The 19,804-nt window shown below is 38.2% G+C and overlaps 1 protein-coding gene across 2 annotated transcripts in view; it reads left to right on the top strand.

The window, feature by feature from the left end:
- The window catches only part of NCAM2 (neural cell adhesion molecule 2), a 307,619-nt gene extending 301,986 nt beyond the window's left edge, over window positions 1-5,633 (top strand). For both annotated transcript variants that reach the window (XM_075101628.1, XM_075101635.1), the window contains one exon: window positions 2,443-5,633. In XM_075101628.1, coding sequence (XP_074957729.1) covers window positions 2,443-2,554 — 112 coding nt within the window. In that variant the 3' untranslated portion in view covers window positions 2,555-5,633. The remainder of the gene's footprint in view (window positions 1-2,442) is intronic.
- Window positions 5,634-19,804: the final 14,171 nt, after the last annotated feature.

Here is a 19,804-nt window from a genome sequence, read left to right as displayed (position 1 = left end):
TGCAATGTGGTACTATAATTACATTCCTAGTCTGATATTATTGGGTTTCTAGTATTGGTTGAGTTTTTCTTACTGTTAATGAAGCTGAGTAAATTCCAGTATCAAAACGGCTAGGAGCCATTTTCTTTTAAAATAGGAAAGTAAATATTCTAGTTAAAGATTTGTATGAGTAGTATCAGCAGACTATTTCAGTCAGACCACATGCAGCACCAGAGGAAGTCAGTATCATTAGTGATTGATAACAACCAGCCTCTGATTAAAGCAAAAGAACCTTTGAAAGTTCTCTAGTTTTTTTTTTTTTGATATTTTCTTATAAAAAGTTTTAAGATTTGAAAGGATTAGCCTGCCCACGTGAAAATATAAAATTATTTCAAATAGATGTAGCTAAATTAAAATTAGGTGTATGAAAATTGGTCTGATTAGAACATTTAAACTTGATTCAGTTAATTGAAAGAGGAAAATGATTGAATCTGTTAATAGGGATAAATATGAATTAATATTTGAAACAAACGGGGTGGAAAATTCCGAAACAAAAATATTTTCACAGTCAAAAAGGATAACGTAATGTCTAATGATAGTTGAACTGATAACTTCACATCATATCCAGAAAAAACCACAAGTTTTTAAAGACAGTATGTCAAAGAATGGTGGGTGATGAGGAAAACTTGTAAAACATTTTATTTGTTTGTAGTTCTTTTATTTTTTCCTTGCTTCCATTGAAAGCAAGGCTAATGTTATCACACTGTTTGCATGAACATAGATTTCACTAATATCTAGTATCTTTCAACAGGGTTTAGCAAGTCTTCTTATTTCAAATAATTTAAAATTATTTGTAACATGCTTTTAATCCACTTCTCCAAAACCAATTTATTTAAATTTCCACGCATTATATTCTGTCAGTTTCCCAGTTTTTCCTTTGACTAAATATTTCCTCCCTTTCAGCACCACCTTTTGAGAAATTACCTTTATATAAAACTAGGTTAAATTAGGTCTTTTTTGTAATACTAATTAAAGTGATTTACGTTATTAGGCCTTTAACACAGGTGCCTGGTTACCGAAAATGCATCTTCTGAGCCATACTTCCTCTGCCAGTGTTTTACCCTCTTTTAAAAATAGATTTGTGTTAATTCTGCTGTTTCCATTCTCTCAGGCATCGTGTTGGGGGCTGAAATCTGGTTCCTTTGGGTGTGCCATGTGAAACAGACAATTACTAGAGACCTCCCTCTGTGCTCGAAGCCAGACAGCTGATATATATCCCACATACTTTACTGTGATAGAACAAGTTAGTCTTCTCTTTGATTCCTGTCAGCTATAGTTGTGCTCATTGTTTAACCTCTAGATAAACAGCATCCTCCTTAGTTCATTTCAGGCAGCCTAAATTTCATAAGACTTGGAATTTAGGTATTGCTTTGTTTTATTTGTTGTTATTAAACCCTGTTATTACAAGACATTCCTAAGGGATTCCTCAGATGGGTTTTGAACAGTATATTGCTCTTTGGGACATCAAAGCAATCACAGTGGAAGTTTACTGAAACCTTTAACAGTTATTATGAATAAAAAAGGCATATGCATACTACTCCCTAGTTAAAAACCAGAAAGAAAACCCACGCTGGCAATCACGATTAACAGCTACTATGCCCAGGAGACATGATTACAGGAACATCTGGGTAAACAATACATATTTTTGACAGCTATGTTTTTGACAGTTAACTACTAGCAGTAGGGAATCAATTCTTTTCAAGACCTTTTTGAATGAAATCAGTGTTTTGTCTCTCCTGTAAAGTAAGGGTGGGGACTCTTTCGCCACTGGAATTACAGATTATAAAGCCCTTCAGAGTTTTCACTAAGTTAGTCCTGAAAGCACTAGAAGTTATTAACGCAGCTAGATTGTGTGATCTAGCAAAAATGTATTGCAGAAGTTTTTGAATAATAAATTTACTTCCATTACCTCCTTGTGCTGTAAGTTCTTTCCCTTACCTGTGTCTTGGCATAACCTCCAACGATAGATGTCTTCTTTCATCTACAATTGAATTTACATTTAGAAACAGACATTTAAGAGTATGATCTAGAGTCAGAAAAAGCCTTGAATGTAAGTGTTTCACCGTATCATGGGGACTACATACCTCTGTGCTGACTTGGGTCAAGTTATTTGGCATTCTATTGTTTCTTTTGACTTATTGAAGAAACTGCATTTTGGGCAGCAGCCATGTTCTTACCATGTGCCATTTAGCTTTTTCTGGCTTTATCGATATTGAAAGAGTTCATACAAAGTTATTTAAAAGCAAAGAGCCTCAATGCTCATAATAAAATATTTATACATTGTTTTCAATAAAATGTTTTTAGAAACACTGTGACCTGTATAAGAAATACATACATTGTAAACTTAAATTCCAGATTATGTGTCATTTATGTGCTACCATGATTCCTCTTCTCTTCTGATAGGAAGCTGCCACTAAAGGAGGAAAATGGGAAGGAAGCTTTAAATCCAGAAACCATAGAAATCAAAGTTGCTAATGACATCATCCAGTCAAAAGAAGATGATAGCAAAGCATAATAAGATAAACTACGGCTGTCTGGATAATGCATTTGGATTGAAGTAACCCTGTGACCAAAACTTTACAGCTGACCTTAATTTCTTGGGAAACTTAAGCTTGGAATAGTTAGTACATGTGTACATATGACAAAACAGTTTCTGTCTACAGTTCCTTTCTATTTTTTTCTTAATGGTTTTAGTATGTAGTTTTGCTGACACCAAGTCCCATGGTATAAATTTGAAAAATCTGCAGAATAAGAACTGTAATTTATTGTACAACAAAGTATGTTTATTTAGAAGACTACTTTACAAAGCACCCCTAACCACAAACAACACATCAGGTCTCTTCAGATTCTACAGTGCAAGCTACATACATAAAGTGCCATATACTGCTATATTTGTTTCCATTTATAATAAAGCAAGAGTTTAGGTTGTCTTTGAAAAAAAAGAAGACCAGTCTCAGTATGATGTTTAAGACCATAGCACTGGCAGACACTCAGTAGTCATTCCGCTTGTACTTATCATTAAAAAAAAAAAAGAGGCATTCCAACATAAAGCCAGCTCCACCTGCAGTTCCACCTAAGTTATTCGATATAACATAAAGTTGATAAAGATGATGTAGAGATTTAAACAAAGTTGGCTAAATATTTTGTGGCAGCATATTGGCCTCATCCTAACTACGCGAGTGTGCCTCTGAAAGGCCACAAGATTTTCAGTGCTTCAGGTTTTCTGTGTTGGGACATTGCATGTAAACTAAAATACAGCAAAGGTATGAAAAGAAAACTCTTTTTTGGTCATAATCTTGGCTTCAAGTGAAACCTTACAATAAACACAAGTTCAAATTATTTGTCCCAACGTATTTATACATACAGAGTTTTTGTTCTTCTTTTAGTTCTAACCATTTAGTCAAGGGATAAAAATGCATTTTAGTGTAGTAGATACATTTTCTCCCCAAATCAGCACATGAAATATTAAAAGTTGGCCTTATTAAAGCAGTACTTATTCCTTTATGATTTCATAACCTTTGTCTTAACAAAAAAAAAAACACCTGTAAGAGCAGACGGAAAGGAGGACTTTGGCTAAACAGTTAGGAACAGTTTTAAATTATGAATTAATAGTATCTTGTATTAGATCAAATACATTTTTTCATGTCAAGCATTCCTTAAGATAATCCTTTTTATTATTCTAGTTAACATGCAGCAGTCTGAAATTTGACTGATTTATTTGATGAAAAATTCATTATTATTTATTATCATTGATTTAGTGGTGACACTAATTGGGGCAATATATTTTGTTTCTGTTCCAGCATAGTATATCCACACCTACCAAACTCTTCAAAGTCTTGCTTTGGAAGAAGATAAACCACATAGAAAACTAGGTTGAAAATGACTACTTGTCAGGAGTAAATTATAGAGCACCTTGTGGGTTTTCCACATCTAAGTCACACCTGAGATTTAAATGTAGCTTTACTCAGCAAATTATGTCCTTTCCATGCTATATCCAAATTTTGCTCATGTTTGAAGTCCTTACACTTCCCGATTTCCCACAGAATGTCATCAAGCCTTAGCTAATATTTTGTAGTCATGGCAGAGTGGTTGATTTTTGTGCAAGAAAGCTGAAATTGAAATGTAAAAGAGCGTCCTTAAATTTGGGGAAAATGGCAGGTTAACCTTCTTGTTAACCCAAGCTTTAGTGCATTTGAAAGAGCTGGGGAGCATATATTTAATTCATAAATCTTTCTTATTTTTCAAAACCAAGACATTTTATGTTTGGGTTTTTTTTTTTACAACTTTACCTCACTTTTGGAAATACCTGGAATGAACCAAGTAATTGAGGACAGAGGCGCACCACTGGTGTGGCTAGGATAAAAGGCCAAGTTCCCACAAAACCAGACTGAAGTGAAAAGGATGGGTAAGAGGAGATAGCAATGGGGGATGAAAGTCATCAGAATAATTTAAAACTGCTGCAAAGAAGTCTCTGTAAATGCTAAGGCACTGCTTCTGGGTGAAGGAAAGATGAAGATATTGCTTTATGACCTCTCACTGTTGCTCCCACGTACTGAGCAGGCAGTACGACCAAATAGCTGCTGGTCTATTAAATTTCTGTCCTGTTTCTTTCAGAGTGAGCAGGACTGCCCCCTAACCTATAGTTAAGAGAAGCAGTTGCCTCATTTATATATATGAATATATATCCTTTCTACAAAGTATGTATTTGCAACTGGGATTTCTCCCTCTATCAAAATGCAAGGAAGGGATCTGGAAAATTCAAGCAGTTGAGAATAACGCAGCTTAAACATCTGCACCCCACATCATCTCACTCAGTATTTTTACCAGGATGAGGATGAAGGTAGGAAACATCCTTTCTTCTTCTACCTGCCATCACAAAGTTAGGTGGTGCCATGCATATTTACCTAAGTCAAGCTTTGCTAGGCAAACGGTGCTTTTTCTGAGGCCAGCACGATCAACAAGGTTCCTACAGAATGTGGGCAAAGCTAACAGTGTCTCCGCTCAACTGTAGGTGCATTTCAAATTTTAATGCTTCTTATTGAGACTTACACAAAAAACCTTCATAGCCTCACAGTTACATATTGGCGTTTTTGGTTTTGTTTTGTTTTTTTCCTAATATGGCCTCTAATTACAATATGAAGGGATTAGAGGATTTAAGAGGTCGTGTCAGCACATTTATTATTAATATGCCTGTGCTACTCTTTACAAGTAAAATATGCTGCAAAATTATTTCAATATTGGAAGTAAAAGCATTTCCCACTATATTGGATTACAAATCAAAAGCTATTTCTAGAAGTATTTATTTTCTTCCTGCTGTTAAGCCTCTTGCCGGCTGGGCTATGTGAGGGCTGAGAATTAGCAGTTCTGAATTACTGATGGACTGTTCCAAGCATACCATTTGGTCTGTGGATTAATAGGTTGTCTCTTGTGCTTTGAGTCTGTGCTGTGCGGGAGAAAGCCAAACTATGAAAGAATGCTAAAACCCACTGATATTTGCAAATATTTCCAAATGAGGGACAGCGCGTAGCAATTTGTAAGATATGTGTAGAGCTGGAATAACATCATTTCTTTATTTTCTTTTGCTATTCTAGACTAAAAAGAAAAAAACAGGTATCTGTATAAATGTCACTTTTACTGTCTAAAAGTAATTTTAAGTGTTAGTATGAAATGTCAGAAGAGTTGACAGAATATAACTATTTGTAAAAGTAATCTGAATTGTTACACTAACATACTCCAGGGACGAGGGTGGGAGGGATCCAATGAAATTATTGACAATATAGAATGTGGCAGTGACAATCTCTCTTCAACAAAAAAAAAGGAGTAAAATTAAGTAAAATGACTTAGAGATTCTTGTTATTATATTTTTAGTAGATACGCATTCTGATTTACCACAATAGTAACAGAAGTTTTAATTAATGTTTTACAATTTAGTATACAAATGTACTCTGGAGAGTTTTTTTATGATTTGGTTCATTTATTTTTTCGACTTCTAGGATTCTTTTTGTGGTTGCAGAAATATTTACTATTCTGGTGATGCTAATGCCTAATGTGACAAAGATTAATTTATTTAGGCCTCAGTCTTGCAAGAAATTTTGTGTGGCTGAACCCCCACCTCATACGGCACCCCACTGAGATCAGTGGAGTCGATGTGAGCAGGGGGATGGGTGTACTTTCATAGGAGAGCTTGCAGGATTGGGCCTACTTTCTATCTCTTCATAGATATATACAACATAGTTACACAGTGAGAGTCATCTACAAAGGCTGTTTGACAACAGTCCATGGTATAGTAAATTCCACCTGCTGTCTTCAGCCTCTGCATTGATGTTCATCAAAAAAAGTGGCTTTCTTTTTATGATGGTAATTACTTTGATTATTTATTTAAGCGCCAATCATCAAACTGTAGTATAATAATCATGCCATTTTTCTGTTTCCTAGACCGGATAATGGAAATGTATTTGTGCCTTTTGATAGCATGCCACTCTGCTTTATTAAAGAAAAATCTTCAATAATTTGTCTACAAAGCCTGTTTAAAATATTTGAAAGCTTTATCATGACATACTTTTCCACTCAAATATGCTCAAATACTCATCTAAAGTAAACTGGAGATAGTACTCTCAAGTCACAAAGTATTTAAAACACAAAATCTGCAAAAATCTATTGAGATCACAATTCTAGTGAGGGTCATAGTGGGTGTACTACTGCTGAAAAGATTCAAATAGGTGGAGCACACGGGGTGTGCGTAGGGGTGTTTTGACCAATTTATCAAGTTGAAGAGTCAGTTAGAAAGTCTCCTTAGTTCTATTTAGGTACTTAGACCTAAAATATTAAAAACTTTTCTCAAATCTGAAAGATGATGTGGAGCATCTTCCCACCATTTTACCTCTGGAGTAAAACTGCAGTGAATATTTGTTTCGCAGTCATTTGTGGCCTCACCATCTCTGTGTAAGCTGTCATAGGAAGTAATATCTTTGTAGAGTAAGTGTTGTGTCTGTTGGGTGACATTCACTCCTGATTAAAGGGCCTCCAAAAAGACCATTTACTGAAAAAGCTCGAGACCCTTATTACAAATTGATCTACGGAGGGGTGCTGAGAGTGCTGCAAGAAGGGCCACAGTGGAATCCAGGGCTCACTGGGGTTTAAGATACAAATAGACTTCAGTTGGGCCTGAGTTTCACCCATCCATCTCAGGGAGGCTCTGCATGTCCTTGGCTGATTGAATCGCTTTTGTGAATTGGGCTTCTAGGTGTAAGTGGAACTTAAATGTCCTGCCAGGCTCCTGCTAACATTTTGCACAGGGGAGGTTTTCCTATCTGGAGTTTGTACTGATCAGGAACCGTTGAAAAAAATATCTGATCACAGTTTTATCCCATACATCACTATATGCCCAGAATAAAAGAAATAAAACATCCCTCTAAATAATTCATTGTGATTGTGTTACTTCTTTAGGTGAACGTGAAGGCATTCTAAGAAGTAATGTTTCTTCTTAAATCCCCTTGTTTAACTTCAGATACTTGTGCTGATTGATGCAAAGCTACCGTGGTTAAATAATTTAAAAAAAAAAAAAGATCCACCCACTTTTTCAGCTTTTTTCATATAATTTCCTGCAGTACCCAATCTGCTTGACAGCAGTTCTGTAGTGCAGGGGGGAACCACTCACTAAGTTTTAAGTGATCTTCAATATTTCCTCTGCGCATGTATATGTGTTCTTATTTCATTGTATTTGAACCTGAGCCAAAAAGAAGCCTTTCTATTCCGAATTTGACTTTGGATCAGGTTCTGGGAAATCACAGTTTACCAGTCTATCTTTCCTCTTAACAGGCATTGTAAGCCTCATGATGTTTGACTTTCAAACTTGAATATTGGCCATTTTTAGCCCAGAGAAATGAAATAAGTATTTGTTGCCAAATTTGTATTGGCAGCTTATAAGTCACAGGTGAGATGGGGAGCGGGTGGGATGACCAGGTGCAGTGCCGACAGAATTCAGGAAAGCCACTACCAGAGAGAACAGGGGCCAAAAAGTGAGGTGAGAGAGGGCCTGGATACTGGGAGCGTCTCTCCTTGGCAGTGACAAGGGAAATGGGGAGCTACTGAAACAAGAGAGGCTGCTGGAGGGCATTGCCAAAAGGCGGGGTACTGGGGGCTGTGAAAAGCAGAGGAGGGGGAGCATTAACCCTGCTGTAACCTTCAACTCTACCGTGTAAGTAGGCTGCATTTTTAAACCTAAAATGCAGGGCTGGGAGAAGGGAACACAAACCCGCAGACTTTCTGTACATCAGTGACAAATCTATAAAGCAGTCAGACCCCCCAGGAAGATAATTTCGTTGCTCATGGTGTAGAGTTCTCATGAAGAATCTTGAACTACTTAGACAAGGTTTAAAAAAAACAAAAAAGCTTTCCTGCAACAATGAGCACTCAGTATGTATTTGTATGCTGTGTACGGTATAAGCTAAAGCATATCATATATTGTTTTTGCTATTCCACACGTTGTCAACAGCCCACTTGCGATATATACCACCTGAATTATATACTGGTAAGTTAGCTACCACTGGAGCTAGTTTGTTTATTGTTTCAAAATCTTATGTCCCTACGAAATGCTGTGTATATATATATATCTCTATACTGTAAAAAGAAGTAATATCGCAGATGCTGGTTTTGTATTTATGAAAGACATTGAAAGTATGGCTTAAAGTATATCAATTATTTGTCACTCTTCACCATTTGTATATTAATAGTAAAGATACTTTTACTTTAATGAAGTGTTGTAGTTACATTTATTTTTACTAAGTGTCTGTCAAGATGTCTGATTCATTAGGAGTCTTATTGCCAAAAAGAAACATATAAATTATTTTTCACCCCATTATAGAAGTACTGAACAATGCTCAAGCAGCCCTGCAATTTATAATTCTCTTTTCTGTCAGAATACATATCTGCTATTAAAAATTACTCTTGTAGCACCCTGAGTCTCCAGCTAAACCTGAGGCCCATTATGATCAGCCCCCTAAAGGCCAGTCTTGAAAGATCATATTTTTTTCCAATGAATATGAGCACAACATTTTAAAAGTATTTAGTATATGCCAGAAAAAAGGTATTATCAGCAGAAGCTAGCTTGTTTTGCCAGACTTTGACTCTTTCAAAAGTCTTGTAACCATGTTAGCACCACCAGGGACCCGTGATAACAGGTCAGGCACAGTCTGCAATGAAATGGGATTTTACTGCAGTGCTGGTTTGTATTCCGCTAAGAGGGAGGATGGGTGAAGCACACCCCACACAGTACAGCTCAGCCACCTCCCTGAAATGGCAGAGGAACAGCTATGCCTCTGTTTTACCACCAATAATATGAATCACAGAATCACAGGTTGGAAGGGACCTCAGGGATCAGCTAGTGAGTCTGAATTCCCATGGTAACTTGCTAGGTTGTATATTTGTGCCTAAGCATCAGCTCTCCGAGTGCTACCTAAGCTCTAACAAACCACACTAGCCAAAGGGTGGAGGGGCCGTACACAGGAAAAAAAAATTAGTTCACCCACCAAAGTCTTCACAGCTGTGTCTTCCTCCACAGATCCTTAAGCTCTAACCCTGCAGGCGCCTTAGGTAAGTGCTTCCCTAAATGTCAGTGGCAGCATCAACAATTACCAAAAAGGTCTCCTTGTATTGGAAAACTGAGCCTGGGGGAACCGGTTCGGTGTCCTGTTAACGTTAGTATGCCACTGAAAGTTTTTAATATAGTTATGTGTCTTGGTCAGAAAAAGACAGACTTCATCAAATGGTCCATAAGTTTAGTTCAGATATCTTGAGAGTCAACCAGTTCAGTGCACTGGCTGCAAGATAGGTCCCCCTTTAATTTACAGGTGAGCAGTAAATACAACTATTGCAAATTAGCGATAATGCAAAGATAACGTATGATGTCTTCAGAAACAGACTCAACTTTTTAAAATTCAGCCTTGCCACTATATATCATGCTCTGGTGTATTTCAGACATGTTATTCAAAATACAAGAAAAATTATTTGAAAGTATATTCAGGTACTTGATGAACAGGTACATGATGAATGAATTTTACTCTGGCTTTTATTTTTATCACAGAGTGGTGAAAAAGGTAATAATTTATTTGTATCTGAAGGACTAAATAATCTTCAACTACAAAAAAATAGGAAGGTGCTATGTACTGCTACAACAGTTTCCAAAGCAATAAAAAATAAATATTATGATTTTTTTTAAAGACTTTCTTTTACATGGATTTGCAAACTACAGATATCTTTACAAATAAAAGAATCTGGAGAATGCAATGACTCCTTGCACAGAGCGCAATGCAAGTTTAATTGACGCGGCACTTGCAATGAAATTCAAACTCCTGTGTGATAAATAGGGCACAATGAAAGTGGTGATGTATATTAAAGTTTTCCTATGCAAAGCTTTTCATTATAGACAAGTTTTGTTTTGAGGCCATTCCCTAATGGGATGCAAGTGTTAATTGTTGCACTGGAGTAATGGTTCTGCCCTTCTTAGTATTCATGACATGCCCAGCTGCAGTGTTTTGTTCTATCCTTCTCTCTCTAAAGTATATATTCAGTAGAAAGTAGTATCTTTTCAAAAATTAAAGGCATTTACTCTGTAAGACATGACATTTGCTTCTGTGAGTAAAGGAAAACAAACAAACACCACTTGCATAATCTGGTGATACAATACACAGGTATAATATCACTGCCATGTATGCTGTCACTTGCATTCTTCACCAAGGCAACATAAACTCCTTAGGCTGAAACGCCCTATGGCCATCTGAAAGATACATGTTTTTGTCTTATGCTGAGGGATAGGGACCTGAACATGCTGCATATGTGACCAAGGAAAGTATGTGATTATTTTCTGTGAGTTTGAGTCCAGCATCAGTCCAGGACTTCTGAAGATACCACCCTCTATCTGATGGATACCGGCGTGAGAGGGAAACAGTAGTGTAGAGGGTTAATAGCAATTGAAGCCACTCTATCAATTACTGATGAATGTACTGCTAACTCTACTAAGTAAAAAAAAAAACAAAACAAAAAAGCAAAAACCCAAACACCAAAGCAACTAAAAATTACTATTCAATTTCTCTGATGCTTTTGAAAGACGGCCAGTGTCAAGGTGTCACAACGGTGGGCAGCTGCCTGGCTCTGGGGTGCTGGGGGACCCATGTGGGGTCTGGGAGTGTTTGGTGACCAGGGTCTCTCCCACCACCCCCAGCCCAGAAGCAGGGTGTCTAGGGTGCAGCTGGGGCAGCCCCAGCCCCAGTGAGCCCATAGGAGAGATGCAGGGCCAAAGTCAAGCTGGTAAGTCAGGATCAACCTAGTCTGTGGATGCAGCTGAGATGGGGACAGGCCCAACTAAGCGCTGCTGGAGTAGGGGCTGATGGCCCCGGGAGGCTGCACTGGGGTCCTGGGTCGTGGGCAGCATGTGGGGAGCTCCAGGCGTGGGCAGGGCCATTCAGGGCTGCCTGGGCTGGGAAAGTCAGAGAGAAAATTTGCAGAGAGATAAGAAGCTTATATATTCTCAGAGTCAAGTTAAAGGTTTAGAAGGAGAAAAAAAGGTGGGGGTTTGGAGATGGTAATTGGGTTCGTGCCCATTGTCAGCATGTTAAGGCAGTAAGATGTTGACCATTCAGTCAATGCAGGTTAAGCAAGTTTCTCAGCTTAGAAAAGTATAGCACTTCAAGTAGACTAATTGTACTCTTTGCAGATTGATTTTGTTGTGTTTTGTATGAGATCCTTGGGAGATAAGCTCCTTGTAGTTCTTAATTTGTCTTAAGTGGGAAAGCAGAAGACTGACAGAGAGAAAGGCTGAAGTACTGGATTAGGGGTCACAGGATCCATTTTCCATTTTGGGTGCCGGCTGCTTGGATTGAGCAAATCAATTTCCAGGAGAAAATAATGTTTCTTTTTCTCTCCTTGTCTATTTTGTGCTAAAGATTTATGGACCCATTTATCTTACTGATTTCAGTGAGACTACTCGCAATAAATATGAGAACAAGCATAAACTGCTTACAAGATTTAAAGCTTAGATTAAAAGTGGGTTTTTTTGGGTCTTGTGGCAGAGAAATCCTTTTGCTGCCACTTCACAAAGTGCTAGCATGCTTGTGTTTTAATGTGTCAGAGCATTTGGTTCTTGCAGTACAAATACTACTGATCACATGTTTAGCACTTGAGTCTTTACCACTCTCTGAGCATGAAGGCAATAGCCAAATCCTGGGCAGAGGATATGCTCTCTGTATGACATTCGAGTGGTAAGTATGACAGAGCAGACCTGTTGTCAATAATTGTGATATCAACTTTACCCCAAGTAATTCTGAATTCTTTATCAAATTATGAGAAACTGAATGTCTATGCTTAGCTTCAAAAACCTGTGCTGCCTTGACAGATTATGCTGTCTGTTGAGATGTATTGCTCTGAAGTGCTGCCAGTTACTTCTCTGTAAAAGGGCAACTTTGAATTAGTTTATTGTTCAGAAAATAGAGACAACTTCTTCCCTATACCAGACCACCCAAACCTCCATAGAAATGCTTAAGTAACATCACAGGCAACAAAGGAACCACTAACTTAGCAGCAGTATTTCCCAAAACGTCTTCTTCGAGAACATCCTTAACTATCTGTAACCGCAGAATTAACCTCTTCTAGGAGTTGGGGGTTTTTCTTACTAGGCATTTTCGAGGGCAGCACTATAACTTCAAAGGGGTTAAACAAATGCAGGTGACGTGTGACCATTTTGCAAATGCCTGGTGCTTGCAACTTGCTCTTTCCCAGAGGTAAGTATGTTTAGGTGGTGGTGTAGCTTTCTCCCTTGTTTCTAAGCAAAGGAGTTATTGATAGAGGGACTGTAACAGGCAAGCTTGTTGTTAAACGACAAGCTTTGGTGTTTGGATACTGGAGCTTGTATTGCTGGAGTATCTAAAAGTCCTGAGCAGGCTGAGGTGGTGTGGAAACAGAATTACAGTCATAAAAAGTCAAAAGTCAAAAACAAGAAAGTGGAGGAGGGGGCAGGAGGGAGAGCTGACATAATAGATCAATAGAAAATCTGTACTGGGGTAAGGAATTATGGGTTTAATAATTTTTAATTACATTTTATTCTGAAGATAAATGGGAAGAGTGAGGGAATTAGCAGAAGGACTTTAGTAAAATAGTGCAGTTAGGCAAAAGAGGTATTAGAAGGTTAGTGAGAGAAATAAGAATAAAAGAGAGTAGACGTTTAAGTGAAACAAAAAAAATAATCTGCTGGCAGAAAATATGCAGGATTTTAAACAATGAAGAGCAAGTGAGAGAGAGGGAGAGATCTGGCATGCCAACCTGGAAAAGAGTGAAATGTTAGATGGGTGACATAGGAAACCTTAACTTGTGCTGTGGTGTTGGGAGGGTGAGCAGATGTGTGTGTAAATCACTATTTTTGGAGGGTGTGTAGACTTTCTGATCTCCTACTTTTCACTGATAACCCCAGTTAGTGATTAGGAGAAGTTTACCCTAATTCTTCGTAACTTTCTGGATCTATCTTGTCACTCGGTTCCTAATTTTGAGTTGGAAGAGGAGGCTTTCATGCAATGAAGTCCTTTCCCACTGAAGTCCTGGTCCTGCCTTACCTTGGTATGCTGGTGAAAACTGATGGGCCTGCAGCATGATTTATTAAAAACAGATTTCAGAAAAGAAGCAGAGGAGGGTAAACCCTGTGCCTTGATTAATGGTGAAGCCACTGAGAGGTATAATTGATTAATTATACTAAACCAATCTGTTCTTTGTGGAGTTCTTTGGTTTTGGTAGGGTTTTTGCTCATTTGTTTCAGGTTTTGTTTGTTTTGTTTTTCTAAATATTCATTTGGGCTTCTGACCTGCATAACATGGGCCTATTCTTATAGGACTGAACACAAAGCTGCCACTGAAACATTTCCTTTTTTCTGCAAGCAATTCATTCCCTTCCACTCAGGCTCTATTTCACTAATTTTACCGACAACCGTGTCGCATCTAGGTGTGCTGCAAAGCCCTACCTGAGGTAGAATTTTTGCAGAGTGCAGATAAAATGTATTCCCTGCATCTTGTCTTTTTATGGATTTTTTTCAGAGTAGCCTTAGAGATGGATTAAGCTCAATTTATTTAATTGGTTATTTACTCCACTATGTAAGTTTTTCTCTGTCAAACTTGAATCGTAAAGAAGACAAACACAGGAAGCATGCTGCTGCTTCTTTCTTCCTCTCTCTGTGCACAGGCCCTTCCTTGGGTCTTGGACCATTCATGGACCTATTCATTCTTGACCCTGTTGCATGATTTCCAGTTCTTACCATGCTTTGACTTCAATAAATGTGTTCAGCAGACAGGCTGTGTTTAAATTTGTATGTTTTACTTCAGTCACCAAAATTTTGGTGGTACTTGGGTTTTCCTGAGCAACTGCTGCCTCAGACAGATATGCTCTCTTAGTTGTGTGGACTGGGAGAGGACATGATTGGGGGCTGCCAGCCTTTATAAAGGTTTACACAATTTGAATTTTTATGGAAGCCGTTTAAGACTACAGTAAGTATATATACAGGTTGCCTAAGGGTACGGGCACAGTGCCTCGCTGTGATAAGTAGCTGAAGAGTCTCTCATACCCCCTCTATCGGCAGTTAATTTTGCCTGGGTGGAACCGTGCTGTATTGCAGATAGTCAGCCGTGTCTGTGCGAGCTAGCTAAGCACTATTTTGACTTTCTCTAATAATATGGATTAGGCTTCTAGTGCAGTGGGCTACTATTGTGAATGCACGAAGCCATCATAAAAGGGTTAAATGACTTAATTTGACTTACAATTTCTATTGGAACGAACATCTATTGGAGTAGGACTGATTTATTTTTAAATTTATTTCCATTTACTTGGCTCTTGCTAGACCTGCTTACAGAATGACCATGTAATACATGTGCCTTAAAATCTCTTTACTACAGTAAAATAAGTCCCTATTTAAACAATGGTGAATTTGTGGACCTTGGTACACTTTCTTTTGTTAACCCTCACTCATATCACTTCAAGTGAGTTCAAATCAGGCTGTGATTTTCTAGAAGCAAAATGGACTGTGAATATCTCCCAGTACCCTAAAAGTATTACAGAAGTTGCTGCTTCCTTGTAGCCAAGGGTGTTTAGAAAAAATCCAGTGTGTTTAACCATACAAAATGCTCTTTAAAAATTAGTTCCAGCTCACATTAAAATTAATGTCTGTCCTGTGTCTTCTTTAGAGCCAAATTTATCACTGTTTGTTTGCCTCTTACTAGGAGTCTGTTAACAAGAGACTGTCAATCTAATGGGTGGGTGCTACTATGTGCTAACCACGAACATATTAGAATATAGCAGAAACTTGCAATGACAGTTACAGTCTCTTCTCCTTACTACCTTTGTGCCACCACACAAGCTGCCGTCCCATCACACCACATTTAGAACTGTAAGGAATTATAACTGCCATTAAAAGAAATTTTGGCTTGTAAATGAAGATGTATCTGGATTTCATAGGTTATTTTGGTTAAGTTTAAAATATAATAGCAGTATAATTTAAGGTTTTATTAGATCTGAATTGGGATGGATGTAGACTTCTTACACATAGCCTCTAGGTGCAGCTTCTCTTCTGTATTTTTATGTTCCACTACATGTTACATTGTCATAGTATGAAAAGACAGCGTTTTCCCAAAGCAAAGGTTTTCAGCTTGTTAGCTACAGACAGATAGATATGGACTGTTTGTTTTGGTTTTTTTTCTTAACCGTTTAATTTCTTCAGTGAGAAAAATCTGTACTTGTGCATGAATTAAGACAGATTCATCTCTTGCTACAAAATATTTCAGAAATAAACATCATAACTGCTTCCTTTTCATCACAATATTGTACCAGCTTGACTTCTTTTGCCAGCCAACCTCCTCTGACCATCCAGAACTGCCAAAGCATCTGAGACAATGCACATTCAATTACAGTATTGTAAAGATGAACCATCTGTGCTAAGGTTTCCAATGCTGCATGAGAATGAAAATAGGAATATGCAAAATCCCAGATAGGTGGTTGTAAGTCTCAGCATGACAGAAGTGAATTGAGTTAAGTCGGTCCCTAGCATTGTTAAATAGCCATCACAGATTTTACCACCTACAATTAAAACCAAAATTAGAAAGACTATGTCAGATATGCTGTGGAATCCACTGAGAGTGAAGGGAAGTAAATTGCTACAGTGCGTTCAATGACTAGTAGTAATTTCATCAAAACTTCACTTTTCTAATGGAACTAAATCCAATGCATGTTTAAGGAGTCTGGAAGTAGGTTTTCCTTCTGTTATGCTTTACTCCCCAGGCATGGAAAGGATAATGGACACTATTCACTATTAACACTTATTAACCATACATGTTTTCTCTTCTCTTGCACTGAACTTCAGTAGATCTGTCTTTTCATGGGTATAACCCATTTCTTATACTGCAATCTCTCTGAGGTTCCTCTCACATGGATAGGAACACAGCTGTGTGTAGAAGACGAAGTGCTCTATGCCCCATGGTTGGTGCTTTATATTCATTGGTGGCTTATAAATAGGTCTATGTCTCAGTGTAGCTCTTGCCTAAGATTTTTATATACATATATTTTGAGCTAGGCGTGTTATATTTGCTAAGATAAAATAAATTTACTAATAAGCAAGAGTTAACATAGTATGCTAATTGAAACCCATTTAGTTTTTTTTAATGTTCACGAGAATTATTTTTACCTTTGTTAAAGATAATTAACATCCTCCACTTGTGCAGCAGCATGGGGGGCTGAAGTGATTGAGAAGAAAAGTTTTCACTGCCTAGTTAGTTATTATCCTACTGACATTCCCAATGACTGAAATAGAAATGCAGGGTGTACAAAATGTTAGCTAGAGATACAAAACAATTTCTGTTACATGCATATTGTGTTACGTAAAAAATGTCTTAGGAAAAAAGTGGAGCAGGAAGGCAGAAGGAAAAGCTGGATAGTGAGATGCTGGAAAGAGTTGTTCCATAAGAAAGAAGTTTCCTATGTTAGTGAAGAGGGGATGATGAGATGCCACAGCCATTAGATCCATCCCTCTTTGTACGGATAAGAGGACTCTAGATACAAAGTGGGGATGCCCTAGTTGCTCTCACTGACCCTTGGGTTTAGTTGGGAGCACGACTGACCACGTCCAGCTCTGTCTGAACCCACAGGCTAAAATGTAATCAACAGGAATTCCCTCTCTTCTCACCCATCTCTTCAGCACAGCTGCTGCAGGAACTCTGGAGAGTAGCAAGGTAGTTGTTTGCACTCTCTCACATTTCAGGGAAGGTGGTTGTTAATAGCTTCACACCATCCTGTGATATCACCTCTGAGCAGGAATGAACCAGCCTCTGAAAAGGCTGCACTGTTTAGAATAGTAAAGGCTGAAACTGAAACAGCTGCTTCCCAATGTGCTGGACATTTAAGATGCGTGTTCCTCTTTACATGGGGTGCACTTAAAGCTGGGGTGCTGTGAACCCTGCGTCCCAGGTGTTTGTTCTCAGCCTGTCTCAAGGCAAGGCTTTCTTCCATCCTCATTTGCAATTTCAGCCCCTGGAAGGACACCTAAATGTGCAGGGTAGAGAGGTCTGGTTTGTGCCCTAACCAGATGATCAAGCTGCTGCTGTGCGCTGATACAGTCCCACTCAAGTCAATCAAGATCCAGCTGGCTGCCTTGAAAGGGTCATGCCTTCGCAAGTCTTAATAGAGGCCTTCTGCTCCTCTACCACAAAATTCCATACCTAACTTAGTCTCCTTCTCTATTGTGAAGAACAAAATTTGAGGTCTTTTATAGCTGACAAGCTGTCACGTATGAAAAGCTAGTTATCATGGCGATGAAGCACAAACTTCTTAAACTGGCCTTATATTTGAAATGGTCAGTTAATAATATCTTGTATTTAATAAGGATTAAAAGATACAGGAAAGCAAGCATCAAATTAGCTTCTCAGATGTTGACTCTACCATGTTAAAGCTCAAGGATTCTGAAGCATTTTATAATTCCTCACTGCTGTGGGACTGGAGGTAAGAACACATGCATACATGCATAACTCTGGATAAGGACTTAGAACCTTTAGTTTTATTTTATTGTTGGTTTTCTTTTTTCCCCCAGTTCATTTAGTCTCTTTTTCCCTTAGTTCACTAAATACAAGGCAGCTGTTTGTTTTCTTAATGTCTTATCCTGTCCTTTGCCTATTGTATCTGATAAGATTGCAACTTTGGACTTCCAGCTCTTCTGCCGGCTATGCACAGAACCCAGCAGAGTGGGACATGCAGCTCATGTGAGCTATCACACTATAGTTGAATGAAATAAACCAAGATGTACATAGTTACAAGTTATTATTATAGACAAGAAAGAATACACCACATGCAAGAGAGGGAGAACCAAGAATTTATTGTTAACCTAACAAAAAATCATAAGACCTAATCACAATATAACAGCTGTTAGCAGTCCAACAATACACAGTCCAAATTAGTACAGAAAAGCTTAATTAATAATAATACCATTAAAACTATTAAATAAGATAGCTTTTTTTGGTGTTATGCTTGTCCGACAATAACTCTGTGGGTCTGATGGTCAAGTGTTTGAGCCTTATCTAAGCAAAGAGGTGGGGGCTGTCACAGCCACTCATCAGTGTCTTTGCCAGGATGAATGTGATATTCATGGTCCCTTCCTCCTCAGTGCTGGGGTACACTCAGATTTCTTTTTACATGTTTTCTCATCCCCACCTGCTCCTTTCCCCCTGCTTCCAGGAAGGGGGTGAAAGCTGCCCCTGCAGACCCCTCCATCCCCATGGACTGTTTGGCCAGCAGGGGCTGCCTGGGGCGGGACTCACAGTACTGGAGCTCAGACAAGCCAGGCAAGAGCTCAAATTTGGCCACAGGGCACCTGGTAAAAGGGGCTCAGCCCTGCTCAGGCCCAGTGTAGCCCAGCCACCTCCTAAGATCTGTTCTATGATAAAGTGAGCACAAAGCCTGTGGAATTTCACAGCTAATGACAGAATTACATTTATTGGGCTTAGATGTGAAGAAGAATGCTCCTGTCTGAGTTATGAGGAGGGTATTATCATTATTACTGCTTTTTAAAAATTGAATTGACTGACCTTTCTCTCCCATTGACTAAAATATTTTTGTAACAGGCTCACCCACACGCTGCTGCTGGCTTAGGAAGCTTTCAGACTGAGACAGTGAACCTGAATATAAAGATATTTTGAAAGGTGATTAAATCAGCAGTGTGACCCTGAGATTTTCAGAGGCATGCAATGGTTAATACTAGTTTCTGAATCTGCATGCAAAACATTGATTGATAGTTCAGGATAATCATCTACGTTTGTTACATTTAGATGTATATTCTTTGCTGAAACAAGGTCAACCACTGAACCAAAGCTCCAGCATTGTAAAATTCACGCATATTATGGTGTGATAGTAAATGCTGAGCTGAGCTGGTTACATTATTTAATGGGGAGTTTAAGAAGTTGAAACTGACACTCCATCAAATCATGCCAGTTCTTTTTAGGACTAATCAAGTAGCACTAATATAATTAGCAATAACTGTAAGACTTATAATTACTCCTCATTTTTTTCTTAGGCAGTGTCTTGTTTTGCTTGTGTACTCCTATTTATGTTTAAGAAAGTATTGCTAATCTTTTTTTCCTGTCTGTTAAGATACAAAAGTGATTTTAAATTCTCTTTATTATTGTGCTGCTCTATAAGTAATGATCTGGCTAAGGTACTATGATTTTGTCATCCACATATGGAATATGTCTTACTAAAC

Source organism: Phalacrocorax aristotelis, chromosome 1, assembly GCF_949628215.1.
Source record: "Phalacrocorax aristotelis chromosome 1, bGulAri2.1, whole genome shotgun sequence".
NCBI lineage: Eukaryota > Metazoa > Chordata > Aves > Suliformes > Phalacrocoracidae > Phalacrocorax > Phalacrocorax aristotelis.
The sequence above is the reverse complement of the archived record's forward strand: the minus strand, read 5'-3'. Positions and strand labels throughout refer to the sequence as shown.